The 13,511-nt window shown below is 36.4% G+C and overlaps 2 protein-coding genes across 4 annotated transcripts; both read left to right on the top strand.

The window, feature by feature from the left end:
• The first annotated feature begins 46 nt into the window (after positions 1–46).
• p2rx4a (purinergic receptor P2X, ligand-gated ion channel, 4a) lies at positions 47–4,295 on the top strand. Of its 2 annotated transcripts, none has more exons than XM_058758599.1 (12): positions 47–519; positions 624–798; positions 1,912–1,983; positions 2,214–2,286; positions 2,419–2,515; positions 2,636–2,716; positions 2,818–2,959; positions 3,060–3,196; positions 3,281–3,374; positions 3,459–3,524; positions 3,885–3,980; positions 4,131–4,295. In XM_058758599.1, exons 1-12 carry the CDS (start codon positions 380–382, stop codon positions 4,149–4,151), a joined length of 1,194 nt encoding a protein of 397 aa, XP_058614582.1. In that variant the 5' UTR covers positions 47–379; the 3' UTR covers positions 4,152–4,295. The 2 variants fall into 2 exon arrangements, with proteins under 2 accessions (XP_058614582.1, XP_058614583.1); XM_058758600.1 differs by having other exon boundaries at positions 51–519; positions 624–771.
• Positions 4,296–4,430: 135 nt separating this feature from the next.
• On the top strand, positions 4,431–13,456 carry idh3b (isocitrate dehydrogenase (NAD(+)) 3 non-catalytic subunit beta). Of its 2 annotated transcripts, none has more exons than XM_058758602.1 (11): positions 4,431–4,629; positions 5,271–5,444; positions 5,647–5,767; positions 5,887–5,947; positions 6,046–6,178; positions 7,389–7,522; positions 7,601–7,703; positions 7,869–8,015; positions 8,153–8,247; positions 10,241–10,301; positions 13,056–13,456. In XM_058758602.1, exons 1-11 carry the CDS (start codon positions 4,585–4,587, stop codon positions 13,131–13,133), a joined length of 1,152 nt encoding a protein of 383 aa, XP_058614585.1. In that variant the 5' UTR covers positions 4,431–4,584; the 3' UTR covers positions 13,134–13,456. The 2 variants fall into 2 exon arrangements, with proteins under 2 accessions (XP_058614585.1, XP_058614584.1); XM_058758601.1 differs by lacking the exon at positions 13,056–13,456 and adding an exon at positions 11,477–12,749.
• The last annotated feature ends 55 nt before the right edge of the window (positions 13,457–13,511 follow it).

Genomic DNA, 13,511 nt, shown 5'->3' with positions numbered 1-13,511 from the left:
TATTCTGCAGTAAAATAATGTCAAGTGAGAGCTCAGTGGTACTTCATAATAACCTTAGACCAAAACATCAGTTGTTTCCTCTGGACACCGTTCACCTTCATTGTGGAGAGAACAGCAGCGTCATCATTTCACTAGAAGTGCTCCAACGGAACCTCCTTCAGTGTAAATCGTGACAAAAATGTCAACTATTCCTTTAAAACTTCTTGAGTAGTATATGATCTTCAGCCTCAGAAAGTGAAGCAATTCAGCGGGAAGTGAGTAAAGTTTGGACCGCTCTGCGGCGTCGTGGAAAGTTAATAACCTACAAAACTTGTGACTGAGTGAACAGGAAGGGAAATACAAGTAGATAGAAGTATCCTATTTCATTCAAGCGATCAAAATGAGCGAAAAGGGTTGCTGTGATTCACTATGTGAGTGTTTTTTCGACTACTACACGTCAAAAATATTGGTGATAAGAAGCAAGAAAGTGGGAACGCTGAACCGGTTCACTCAAGCTTTAGTCATAGCCTATGTCATCGGGTAAGTTAACTTGTTCGTATAATACATAGCCTACATAAAGAGCACCGTTTACACTCCAGTATAATAAAACCGTATTCTTAAATAACTTCCCTGTTTGATTACAGGTATGTGTGTGTTCTTAAGAAAGGCTACCAGGACACGGACACCGTCCTCAGCTCTGTCACGACCAAAGTGAAAGGCATTGCTCTTACAAACACCACCGAGCTGGGTGAACGGATCTGGGATGTGGCTGATTATATCATCCCACCGCAGGTAGTCAGTCGATTTGACGAAGAGGAGGTACAGGCTAGACGATTTAAATGCCCACTACCTCACTGGTTCCACCAGCTTCATGGGTTATGAAGAGGTTATGGCTGTACCTGCATGCTCACACATTGTATTAAGTTCACTCTTTACTCAAACGCTGTGTGCAATCTTTTGGAATATGGGATACTCAGATTTTTAGTCTCTTGGGAAATCAGTGTTGGGTGTAACAAGTTTGCTTTAATGATCTTAAACCAGTGGTTTTCAACCTTTAAAGATCCAAAGTCATTCAGACTTTAGTCAGTTTCCTCGTACACTAGAAACGTTTTTGTTTTCATACTCGTTTAATCATAGAGGCTGTCAAATAATTAAACTTGATTCATTTCAAATAGTACTTTATAAAAGTTAGGGAAACTTAATTAATATATAGCCTACTTTTAAAAAGGTTTTTCTCATTTTCTGAAAGCAGACTTGTATTCAAAACTTGAACGCATTACACTGCTCAACTAGCTTTTAAAGTTTCAAAAGAAACAACAAGAGTAAATAACATATTGTTTTGAAGAGTACAGAAACCACAAGATTTGCCTATACAAATTTGCTAACAGTTGTATGCTGCATTAAACAATGTCAAATGAGGACTCAATGGTGCTGAGTTTCTCCTGATATCTAGATTATGCATTTTAATTATTAATGATTTTGATATAATTTATTTGAAATAATGTTAAGACATTTGTATGATAAGTGTCCAATACACTTGTTTTTTTTTTCTTTTTACTTTTTTTTTTTTATTTGATCAAAATTGCACATAAAACATTTGACCATACTGTTTACTGATGGCAGTGAATGTAATTTAAACTCCAGGCATCCTCAAGCCTGGCCCACTCCTGCAGAGTTTAGCTCTAACCCTATTCAAACACACCTGAGCATGCTAATCAGAGTCTTCAAGATCATTAGATCACAGGTAAGTGAGTTTGATCAGAGTTGGAGCTAAACTCTGCAGCAGAATGGCCCTCCAGGGAAAGATTTGAGGAACCCTGGTTTACACTGTCTTTAAGGAAATGAAAAGTGTCTATGCCTTTGGCATTATTCAATTATGAGGAAGTATATTTTTAGGTATTACTTGAAATCATGTGTTTTTATACGTTTCAGGAGGATGGCTCATTCTTTGTGCTGACCAATATGATCATCACCCCAAATCAAACACAGTCGAAATGTGCTGAGGTGAGTCATTATGGGAGGCATAGTGCTCTTTTGTAACTAACCGATTAAAACAAACGTTACTGGCTGAAATCAAATACCAAATAGTAATTGTACAATTAAATTATTTGAAATAATAGAGAAAAAGTAAGCTAAACTAATAAATAGTAGAATTAGAAAATATTGCTTGAATTTTTTTTCTGTCAGTGTCTTGTATCATGTATTTTAATCTCAATTTAAATTGTGTAACTTAGAATCCGACCCCAGCATCCATATGCACTTTTCACAGAGACTGCAAAAGAGGCTTCACTGATGCTCGTGGAGATGGTATGGCTCATACATTAAATGACACTAACTGTGACTTATGATCTTTGCAATCTCATCTGTTTAGACCGCAAAAATCATTTTATATACATAAAAATAATGATCTTTTTTTTTTTCTTTTTTTTTTTCTTTCAGGTGTTCGGACTGGCAGATGTGTCCATTACAATGACACAGTGAAGACTTGTGAAGTGCTGTCCTGGTGTCCTCTAGAGAAGATTGTTGAACCCCCAAAGTAAAATTATTTATTTATTTATTTATTATGTGTGTGTATATGTCATTTCTTTTCTTTAGATTTGAAACCATGTAATGTTGGTAAAGTCGTGTTTTGTTTTTCTTCTTCTTGACGTTTCAGTCCACCACTTCTGGCAGATGCTGAAAACTTCACTGTTCTCATAAAAAATAACATTCGTTATCCCAAATTTAATTTCAACAAGTAAGCTTGCGTTATTGTTTTTACTTAGATAGCTGAAAAAAGTGAATGAATTGTCTGCTAATGTTTTAACTGAATGAAACATGCTCCTTATGTCCTTACAGAAGGAATATCCTGCCAAATATAAATAGCTCCTACTTGACACAGTGTGTGTTCAGCCATAAGACAGACCCTGACTGCCCAATCTTCAGACTCAAAGACATTGTTGAAGAGGCTGAAGAGGATTTTCAGACCATGGCAGTCCATGTTAGAGACTTAATTTGTTTATCTGACATTGCTGAATTAAATTGGCTAATATTAGAATTTTAATAGCATTTTGTGCACTTTTTTTTTTTCTTCTTGTTAGGGGGGTGTGATGGGAGTGCAGATCCGGTGGGATTGTGACCTTGACATGCCACAGAGCTGGTGTGTACCTCGTTACACTTTCCGCAGACTAGACAACAAAGACCCTGAAAATAACGTGGCCCCCGGATACAACTTCAGGTAGGAGGTGTTTGCACTTAGTAAAAGTGGTTCCTGAGACGAAGTGAGGTTGCATTTTAAATGAGTTTGATTAAATCTCTACAGATTTGCTAAATATTACAAGGACCGTGATGGCACAGAGACTAGGACGCTTATCAAGGGTTATGGTATTCGCTTTGATGTCTTGGTATTTGGCCAGGTGAGACACTTTATTCTTTCTAATGTTATAAGTTATGCAGGCAAGCGTTTAACACATACTATGTACTTTTGTTTTCTATTAAAGGCAGGAAAATTTAATATCATACCAACACTTCTGAATATAGGTGCAGGCTTGGCACTTTTAGGCCTGGTAAGTATGTCTGTTACTCATTTGAATGCAATAATTGTAAAAAAAAATTATGGCTAACATGGGAAACATGAGCTAGTGAAAATACAGTAAAAACATTTTGGTGTATATTTCAGAGACATCTCAAACTATGCATATATAGAGTCATGCCACTGAAGACCGTAGTAATGACTGCTGAAAAATCAGCAGCAATCAGGAATAAATTGCATTTTAAAATATTCAAATATAAAAAAATATATATAAATTGTAATTTTTCACAATATTGCTGTTTGTACTGTGTGTTTTGTTTGTTTTGTTTTGTTTTATCTTTTTATCAAATATATGCAGCCCTGGTAAGTATAACACACTTGTGGCCCATTTTAGGTGAATGTTATCTGTGATTGGATTGTCCTGACATTAATGACAAGAAAGCAACATTACAAAGAGCAGAAATATACATATGTTGATGACTTTGGACTTGTGAGTATTTATTTACACTTAACTTTTTAATAAATATATTTGGTATTTTAACATAAACCTTTCGGTAATTGGTTATTTAAAGTAGTTCTTGTGGCTCATAGTAGTTATTTTGTTATCAAGAATCTAACATGAGATATTTCTTTCAATTAGTTATCCAATGAAGAAACATAGAAGATCTTCAGGCTACCGCCTTCAACACTAATTCTATGCAAATTTCATCATGAAGTTAATGTATTTCTAAGGTTTACAAATACAGTTCCAAATGAACAATCAGAGTAATACCGTAAATAAAAAAATATATATATTTGGATAAAATTATCAGTGTGGTTTATTTATTCGCTGGCTTTGGGTCATGTGGGTTCTGTTAGCTTCCAAAAGGGCGGCAAAAAAAAAAAAGAAGCAAATACTAATGTTTTAGAATAGATCCATTGTCTTGTCAAGTTGTCGTTTGTTCACCCTTGGAAGTTTACCGAGGACCCCTAGTGTTGGTCGAGAAGCACTACGAGTAAAGCTTGCATCCAGTAGGGGTCAGTAGAGAAACCCATACCTCAATGTTCCTAGTTCAGGAGGAAGATCACAGCGACCGTTTTCCTCCCGTAAATTCATGATGGCGGCCGCGTTGAGAGGGAGTCTTGTAACATTGGCCAAGGTGAGTCTTGAAAAACGGTTCTGTCATAATTTATTTGTCTGAGCCACACGGCCAAAAACGGAGATTAACTGGGAAACGAACAGCGTTATTTACATGCGTAAGACAAGTCTGGACTGGAACGCATTGGGTGTAACAGTAAAAAAAAAATTAACAAAACACCGTCAGATGACATCTCACAGCCTGAGGTCCATTAGAAACTATCTGGATGTAGAGGTTAACACAATTTACTTAGACTTCCGTTATATCCCTTACGCAGTGGTGGTACCATGGTAAATGATGGTAATACTTTGATATGTCATTGAACATGTTACATATTCTTATACCCCATTTAAGGATATACGTGTTGCTTTTTACGTTTTTATGATTTTAATGTCATGATGAAGCTTGAGTGACAGAAATCATCGATTTCCAGGGCTGTCGATAGTTTTGGGGAATTGCAAGGGGATGTTTCCTCTTTACTAGTAAACTTAACATTTTTAAATATTGGCTGATTAAATGACACATTTTGACAGTCAGCACCTGTAATGCCCTTTTTCAAACCGTACAGGTGGTTCACACAAACCTGTTTCCAATGACTGTCATGTCTGTTAAATGTATCAGAAGTATCTGTGACACTTCAGGTATATTTTTTGACCCCTCAGGGTCTGAGTGGTGCCCGGTTGCACCCGTTGTGCACCCGCTCTCTGAGTTTGACCTCCAGTCAGAATGTTTCGGAGAGTCCTCCGGCGCGGGCTGACAGCACCTTCAAGGTCACCTTGGTCCCTGGAGATGGAGTTGGACCTGAGCTGATGACTGCTGTCAAAGAGGTTTTCAAGGTACTGATGCTCTTTCTCAGTTTTTTCTGACACGAGTAAACTTTAAGCCTGAATACGATATAGTAGGCTTTAGCTTATAGGGTTAAACTTCTAACCTTTAGTAGCCTTCTCCTCCTCCGTCCTGTGTTCCAGCTCATCCCTCTCTCATGCCTTATATTTGCATCGCATTTGTTCCTAATGCCCTTTTCACCTCACTTTCTAGGCAGGTGATGTTCCTGTGGAGTTTGAGGAGTTTCACTTGAGCGAGGTGCAGAACATGGCCAGTGAGGAGAAACTGGAAGAGGTGTTGGCCTCCATGAAGAACAACAGAGTCGCCATCAAGGGTAACATTTCTAACTGCTGATCTTGTTGTAATATTTTGGCTGTCAATTTAACATGTTATACTATTGACAAATGCTAATTTGGCGTTTAAAATAAATGTTTTAATTCTCCCTGTGCTTAGGAAAGATTCACACTCCTATGGAGTACAAGGGTGAACTGGCATCATATGAGATGAGACTGAGGTACTTCTTTGATGTTATTATCATTGCTGCTTTGTGCTGCGCATGGTTCTCCTGCTAGTTTTTGAATGATTGATTGTTTTTTGTGGGATGTTGTACAGGAGAAAGCTGGACCTGTTTGCCAATGTGGTTCATGTGAACAGTCTGCCTGGCTACAGCACCCGCCACAATAACCTGGATCTGGTCATCATACGGGAGCAGACGGAGGGAGAATACAGCTCTCTGGAGCATGAGGTACTTGTTGTGCTCACGTGTTGTTGTTGTTTTTCCTGATTGAGGTACAGACTTTTTACGGTATTTAAGGTATTGATAATCTTCTCCTGTGGGTTGTTGACCAGGTATTTGTGATTTGAGTTGAACTCAAACCAGTGTTAATTTCTTGAATGAAACTTTTTCACACCAATTGATCGCGATGAAATGGTTGATCTGATTTGCATATTGGACTAAAAGAATCAACATCTGGAAGAGGATTTAAATTTAGGTCCATTTCTCACACAGAGCTGACATTTTGCTTTGTAAAATAACACGCATAAGTTTTTATGATGCTTTGTCGTCTTTTTATATTGAGAGATGTGGTTATCAACTATCATGATATGAAAAAAAAAAAAGGGATATTTTTCTTTTTGTTTTACAAGAAATAGTACAGGGGTTTCGAACAACATAAGGGTGACTAAATGAGATATTTCACCCAAGTTAAAATTATTAAAATTAAAAGTTATTAAAGTTATTAATAACTTATTATTAAAGTTATTAAAAATTATTAAAAGTTAAAAATGCAAAAAATATTCCTTTAACACAAACATCTTATTTAGCATAATCAAAGTTGTCATAGACCATGTAAACTCCTTTCTACCACTTGTGCTTTTAACGCAAATATTATGATAGTTTATTGTGCCTTTCTGAAAAAGAATCTGCAAAAGTAACTTTTGATGCATAGTAATTTTTTTTTTTTTTTTTTTATACACAATCAGTCAAAACTTTGTTTTTAAAGTTGTCACTAATGTCCACCAAGGCTGCTTTTTTTTTTTTAATAAATCAGAATGTTATAAAACATTAATATTGTTAATGTTTTTACAATTCAACATAACGGTTTTAATATATTTGGAAATGTAATTTATTCCTGTGAATCCAAAGCAGCCATTACTCCAGTCTTCAGTGTCACATGATCCTTCAGAAATCATTCTATGCTGATTTGGTGCTCAAGAAATAGTTCTTATTATCAGTCAAAAACAGTCGAACTGAAAGATTTAATATATTGTTTTTTTGTTTTTTTTTTCAGCATGCTTTGATGCTAAAAGAACAGTGTTTATTTGAAATGGAACAATTTTTTGTAACAACTTTTTGATCAATTTAATGCATTTAAATTGCATTAATGCATTAGTAAAAGTTAATTTTTAAAAACTGTAGTGTACATCTGCATTATGAGTACCTCTTGTGTTTGTAGAGTGTTTCAGGTGTGGTTGAGTGCCTGAAGATCATCACCAGGGAGAAATCTCGCCGTATCGCTAAATTTGCATTTGACTATGCCACCAAGAAAGGCCGCAGCAAAGTGACCGCTGTCCACAAAGCAAACATTATGTAAGTATGAAGGGATTATTTCACCATACAGTTTTAATCTCAACACACAGACTCGCTCATCTCGGATTATCTTCACAGGAAACTCGCGGATGGTCTCTTCCTGCAGAGCTGTGCGGAGGTGGCTGAGCTTTACCCCAAGATTAAATATGAAAACATCATCATTGATAACTGCTGCATGCAGGTATAGTTTTTAGGCTCTTATTATTAATGACCAGCAATTAGAATGGTATATATTTATATATATATATATATATATATATATATATATATATATATATATATATATATATATATATATATATATATATATATATATATAATTAACATATTGTTCTGTGGCCCACAGCTGGTGCAGAATCCTTATCAGTTTGATGTGCTAGTGATGCCAAATCTCTATGGCAACATCATTGATAACCTGGCAGCAGGGCTGGTGGGCGGAGCCGGCGTAGTTCCAGGCGAGAGTTACAGTGCAGAATATGCTGTGTTTGAAACGGTTGGTGTCTAAATCTTGTTTTTTATTCCTTTTATTCATTATACATGAACTGCAACAGTTTCAGATTTAGAATAAACTGCTTTGCAGAGTGTATGAAGTCTTAACAGTGATTCCTGTCATCTTGTATTTTCAATCAGGGTGCCAGACATCCCTTCGCTCAGGCTGTCGGCAGGAATATCGCAAACCCTACTGCTATGCTCCTCAGTGCATCCAACATGCTGAGACACCTCAAGTGAGTCTCCCTCTGTTATCCAGCATTGATATTCCATATTTACTTCATATCTTGTGTTTAAGCTTTAAAGGGATAGTTCAAGTAGTTCCAAACCTGTAAGAATGTCTGTTCTGCTGAACACAAAGGAAGATATTCTGAAGAATGTGGGAAACGGAGCAGTTCTGGGGCACCATTGAATGACTTCCATAGTATTATGTTTATTTTTTTATTTATTTTTTTTCCTACTATGGAAGTCAGTGGTGCCCCAAAACAGCCTGGTTACAAACTTTCTTCAAAATATCTTCCTTTGTGTTCAAAGAAATTCATACAGGTTTGGAACTACTTGAGGGTGAGTAAATGATGACAGAATTTAAATTTTTGGGTGAACTGTCCCTTTAAGGCCGTTCCACACTGTGCGCGATGCGAAAAAGCGAAAGCGGTGCTTTCACACCGAGCGCGAAACGATTGTTCGCCTTCTGCTAATTCACGCCTGCACGCTATGTGGTGCCGACCAACAATGCTTTTCTCCTCGGATATGTATCTCGTATATGGATTTAACATTGTCAGCTGTTTAATATACAGCATTAAATATAAAGTTTGGTTCAACACCAGAAACACAATCTATAATGCTTACAAGAATAGGCTACATCCTAAAATATAATTAGAAGTACAATTAGCATCAAGCTACACTTGAAAATCTATGTAATTATTAATGTATTTGCTTACCCACTTTAAACCATCATCTTGTAATAAACTTGTAATAACTTCTGACTGTGATCTATATTTGATTTTGATTCTATAATAAGACACATGCACTCTTTGTATGTTTAATAATGCTACACTGCTAATATTTGTCATAAACATCCTTTATTGCTATAAAAATACCATGAGCTGCATACAAAACACATACAGAAAATATATCATCATAATCATGTCTTATTTGTTTTCATATTTCATGTGTAGAAAAAGGTTTCACTTGGGGTTTTTTTTTTGTTTTGTTTTTAATGCGGAAGATCTAGAGCAGGGTTCCTCAAATCTTACCCTGGAGGTCCAGTCCACTGCAGAGTTTAGCTCCAACCCTGATCAAACTCACCTGTCTGTGATTTTCTAATGATCCTGAAGACATTGATTAGCATGCTCAGGTGTGTTTGATCAGGGTTACAGCTAAACTCTGCAGGAAAGTGGATCTCGAGGTCCAGATTTGAGGAGCCCTGATCTAGAGAGTGAACGTGCTCTGACTCAACACTCCTGCACGTGGAAGAAAACGGACGGTGCTCTACAGATCACATAATTCAGTGGAGAATTATTAGAAATGTTATTCTGTATAAAGAACATGTGAGAAATCTGTTCTCAAATACCAAAGATAACAAGAAGCATCCACTCTCTTCTCTTCCGGGATACTCTTCTTCGGTGTTTGGTTTTGAAAGAGTGCCAACATTCTCACCCTTTTGTGCAACAGCAGCTGCTCCAGTCACATGATCCTAGCTCAAATCTCATTGGACGGCCTGTGTTTTTGCTTTGCAAAACTGAAAAGATTCATCGGACTGGTGCGAAAGAAGAAGAAAAAACATTGGCATTTTCCAGTTCACAGTCAATGTGGAAGCATCCATAGAAATCTAATGTTTTATTCCAACGCATCCGATATTCGTTTCGCTTTTTCGCATTCCGTGTGGAAATGCCTTTAAATTGTACCATTAATTACTGTTTTGACACTGTTCCCATTAAATATGGTCTTCAGATTTAATTCAAGCCATTTGTTATCTGAATTTGCCTTGTACATTGCACCCATTTCCTTTTTTTATTTTTTTATTTTTTATTTATTCAAATAGAAAATAGTTGTTTAAATTGTAATATTTCACAATATTCCTGATTTAACTGCGTTTATGATCAAATAAATGCAACCTCAGTGAGCATAAGAGACTTCTTTCAAAGTCGTTTAAAACCGTGTTAAGTATTCTAAACTTTTGACCAGTCTTGGTGATTGTATTGATGCGAGTGGGTTTTTTTCTTTCAGTCTTGAGTATCACTCAAACATGGTGTCTGAGGCTGTCAAGAAAGTCATCAAGCAGGGCAAGGTAAGAGATGGTTGTGTGTTTTTGTGTGTTTGAGTCTGAATGGGAGAGAAAGGTGTATTGTGTGGCTGATAGAACTCTATGCGGCTTGCATACCATGTAGAGAACATGAGTGTAGGTGTGTTTTCTATGAGTTCAAGATGCACCGTTTGTTGCTGATGTATGTTTATGCATGGAAGTCTGTATAGTCCTGGTGTATTGGTTTTCATCCTAATTGGTTGGTTTTCCTTTGTATCTGGCTTGGGATGAATGACCCTAACCACAACACTGTATCTTTAACCCTCAAACACTTTTAATAAATAAGAGTTTTAGCCCATCCAGTTTTGTTTCTGCATTACACTTTGGTTGAAGCCCTCTGTGTTTTTTGTGGATAGTTGGGGCTTTTTGGTTAGTTTTGTGGGTTGAAGTTCTGCTGACTATCAGACATCGTCTTTCCTTATATTTAATGACTGTCATCTCATTTAAAGACCTCATGAAATAGTTTTTCATTTTAGTCGACACGTGTGTGTGTGTGTGTGTGTTTTTTTTTTTTTATTGAAAGAGTATGTTGTATCGGAATATATCGAAGGGCTCATCCCTTTTTTGGTGAAAAATCCATTAGCCTTTAGTTTATACAAATAAAACACTTTACAGTAGGTCTCATTTGTTACAATTTAAAACTATGCGAGTTATCATAATCAATACTTCAGCATTTATTAAGCTTAATGTTTATTAGTTAATGCATGCAAGCAATGTACAACTGTATTAACTAACAGCAAAGATTTAATAGTTACCTTTTTGTAAAGTGTTACCAAAAAAAATTTAAATAAAATAATGTTCAAGCATTCACACAACTGAAGACCTTTATGATTGGCTCTTGCTAGTTGAAACACATGGTATTTATAATGAAGGAATTGCAGTAACACAAGAACTGAAAGCCACAAAATACCAAATCTGATTTCATGAGGTCTTGAATTCATTATTATCGTGCATTCAGTTCACTGACACAGATGTCCCTCAGTGTATACATTCGGCTTCAGCTTTGGCATTTCTTAAAATTGTCCTCCTAATACAAACTCTGTCATGCAGTCAAACTGTAGGCTTCAGTAATTCTGATGTGGTTTCCACCTTTCCTCCTCTGCCGTCACATCCCGTTCTGGGTGTATGTGACTGTCTGTGTGTATTTGTGTGTGTCCCAGGTGAGGACGCGAGACCTAGGGGGTTACAGCACCACTGGTGACTTTGTGCGTGCGGTTGTGGACAACCTGCGCCATCGGACTGTTTGAAGATGCTTGCCATTGTCAATCCTGGATCACCCTATACATGCCACTTCTGATCTGAATATGTTCAAAGACCATTTTAAAGCAGCCCTGTCATATCCTACATTTTCTTTCCCCTTTTCCCATTTCATTTTTTTTTTCTCCTATTTCTGGCTGGTTACTGATTTCTGTTTGTTTTGTTTCTTTTCATGCATCCGTATACATTTTTCATTTCTGTTTGTCACAGTATGAATCTTTAACCTGAATTACAGTTCTGTTTAAAAGTTTGGGGCTGATATGATTTCAAAGGTTTTTTTGATTATTTGATCAAAATACAGTAAAACTGTGAAATACTATTAAAGTGAAAAATAACTTTTCTATAAAAGAAAAATGTTGCTGCAATGACACATGATCCTTCAGAAATCATTCTAATATGCTGATTTGGTGCATATGAATCATTTTTTCATCAGTGTTAAAAACGGTTGTGCTGCTTGAAATTTTTGTGGAAACTGTGATACTTTTTTCCAGGATTCTTTGATGAATAGAAAGTTCAAAAGAGCAGCAATTATTCCAAATAGTCACCCCAAACTTTTGAATGGTAGTGTATGTCTGACATTGCTTTACTGTGCTGCTTTTATAGAATCTCTGTTTGGGGCTGGTCCTCCTCGAATTGCCTTTGTGATTCCAGGACCTCATTGAATTTGATTTATCAGCAAGTTTGCAAAAGCCATTTGGCATATTGAGACTGAAGTGCCAGCGGTGTTTTTGTCCTTCTTAATGTCATTAATGTAAACATCACTAATCAAATCTGCTGCTGTCATAAGTCAGATGGGCAATTATTGGTTTCATTTCATGATGCAAATGTTCTCAGCAGGAAGTCTGCTCTGTGCCATTGCTGACTAACTGTGGAAATGATGACTGACTGATATCAAAGGCAAATGATATCTCTCTGCTTCTCAGGCATTTTTAAACTTACCTCAGTCATTGCGGTACTGATCTAGTTGCCTTCATATTTTTCTAAGCTCAGCACCTGCAGTATTAGTATTTTCACTCTTACCTCTTACCTTGTTTGGGAAGGTGGATTCCACACATTTCAATTTACACAGATTTCTCAAGGTTTATTCATGCTTTAAATGAACTGACCAATGTTGTCAAATGTGAATTTTTATTTTCAATGGCAAAAAAATAAATATGTAAAACCAAAAGGATGTCACTTTGTAGTCTCTGGTATTGATGTGGATTTGCTGACCTTTGTTTGATGATCTTCATCCTTATTTAACATTCACAAACTGGAAATCAAAATAACAATCATCATAATCTAAATGTGCTGAATGTCGAGAAGTGTGTGTGTGTGTGTGTGTGTGTGTGTGTGGGGGGACCGTTAGTTATGAATTTTTAAAATTTGTATATATTATTATTATTTTTTAGGTGCACAACATATCCATGTGATCAGACAGCAGAATATATTATATAATATATAAAAATTATGTATAATATTTTATTGCTCTTTTTGGTGTAGGTTCGCACCTCAGACCTGGGAGGCTACGCGACAAGCGACGAGTTCACCAGGGCTGTCATCTCTAATCTGGCCGTCTAAACCAATCCCAGCACTCCACTAATATCATCTTAAGCACAATTTGCAGCACTGATTGTTCAGTGTCAAACTCTGTTGGTCCAGCATTTCACATTCCCTTGCCTCAAGCCCTGTTAGTAGCCTAACTTTTAAACTATCACATAGTCTACAATAGAGCACAAGTGTTGTAAGATTCATATGTTGTCTCTATTCAGAACCACTGATGTACCAGACTGTATTGCTTTATGATGCTGCTTAAAAACTGAGTTATATTTATTCAGCTATTTATTACTTAATTGCAAATGCAACCTGTTCAAACATTACCAATAATAAAATGTTATGGAATATTCTGGCAGGCATGTTATATTTTTCAGTAATATTATTACACTAAATAAAAACTGC

The sequence above is a fragment of the Onychostoma macrolepis genome, chromosome 21, assembly GCF_012432095.1.
Source record: "Onychostoma macrolepis isolate SWU-2019 chromosome 21, ASM1243209v1, whole genome shotgun sequence".
In the NCBI taxonomy this organism is placed as follows: domain Eukaryota; kingdom Metazoa; phylum Chordata; class Actinopteri; order Cypriniformes; family Cyprinidae; genus Onychostoma; species Onychostoma macrolepis.
Note: the sequence above shows the minus strand (reverse complement) of the source record. Positions and strands in the feature narration are given on the sequence as shown.

What these genes read in the sequence shown, in the direction of transcription:
- p2rx4a (XM_058758599.1), top strand. Translation starts at nt 380, where the DNA reads ATGAGCGAAAAGGGTTGCTGTGATTCACTATGTGAGTGTTTTTTCGAC. An exon ending in CACAGTCGAAATGTGCTGAG is followed by an intron (nt 1,984 to 2,213) that starts GTGAGTCATTAT and finishes TGTGTAACTTAG; the next exon opens with AATCCGACCCCAGCATCCAT. An exon ending in GCCCCCGGATACAACTTCAG is followed by an intron (nt 3,197 to 3,280) that starts GTAGGAGGTGTT and finishes AAATCTCTACAG; the next exon opens with ATTTGCTAAATATTACAAGG.
- idh3b (XM_058758601.1), top strand. Translation starts at nt 4,585, where the DNA reads ATGATGGCGGCCGCGTTGAGAGGGAGTCTTGTAACATTGGCCAAG. An exon ending in TCATATGAGATGAGACTGAG is followed by an intron (nt 5,948 to 6,045) that starts GTACTTCTTTGA and finishes GATGTTGTACAG; the next exon opens with GAGAAAGCTGGACCTGTTTG. An exon ending in AAGTCATCAAGCAGGGCAAG is followed by an intron (nt 10,302 to 11,476) that starts GTAAGAGATGGT and finishes TGTGTGTCCCAG; the next exon opens with GTGAGGACGCGAGACCTAGG.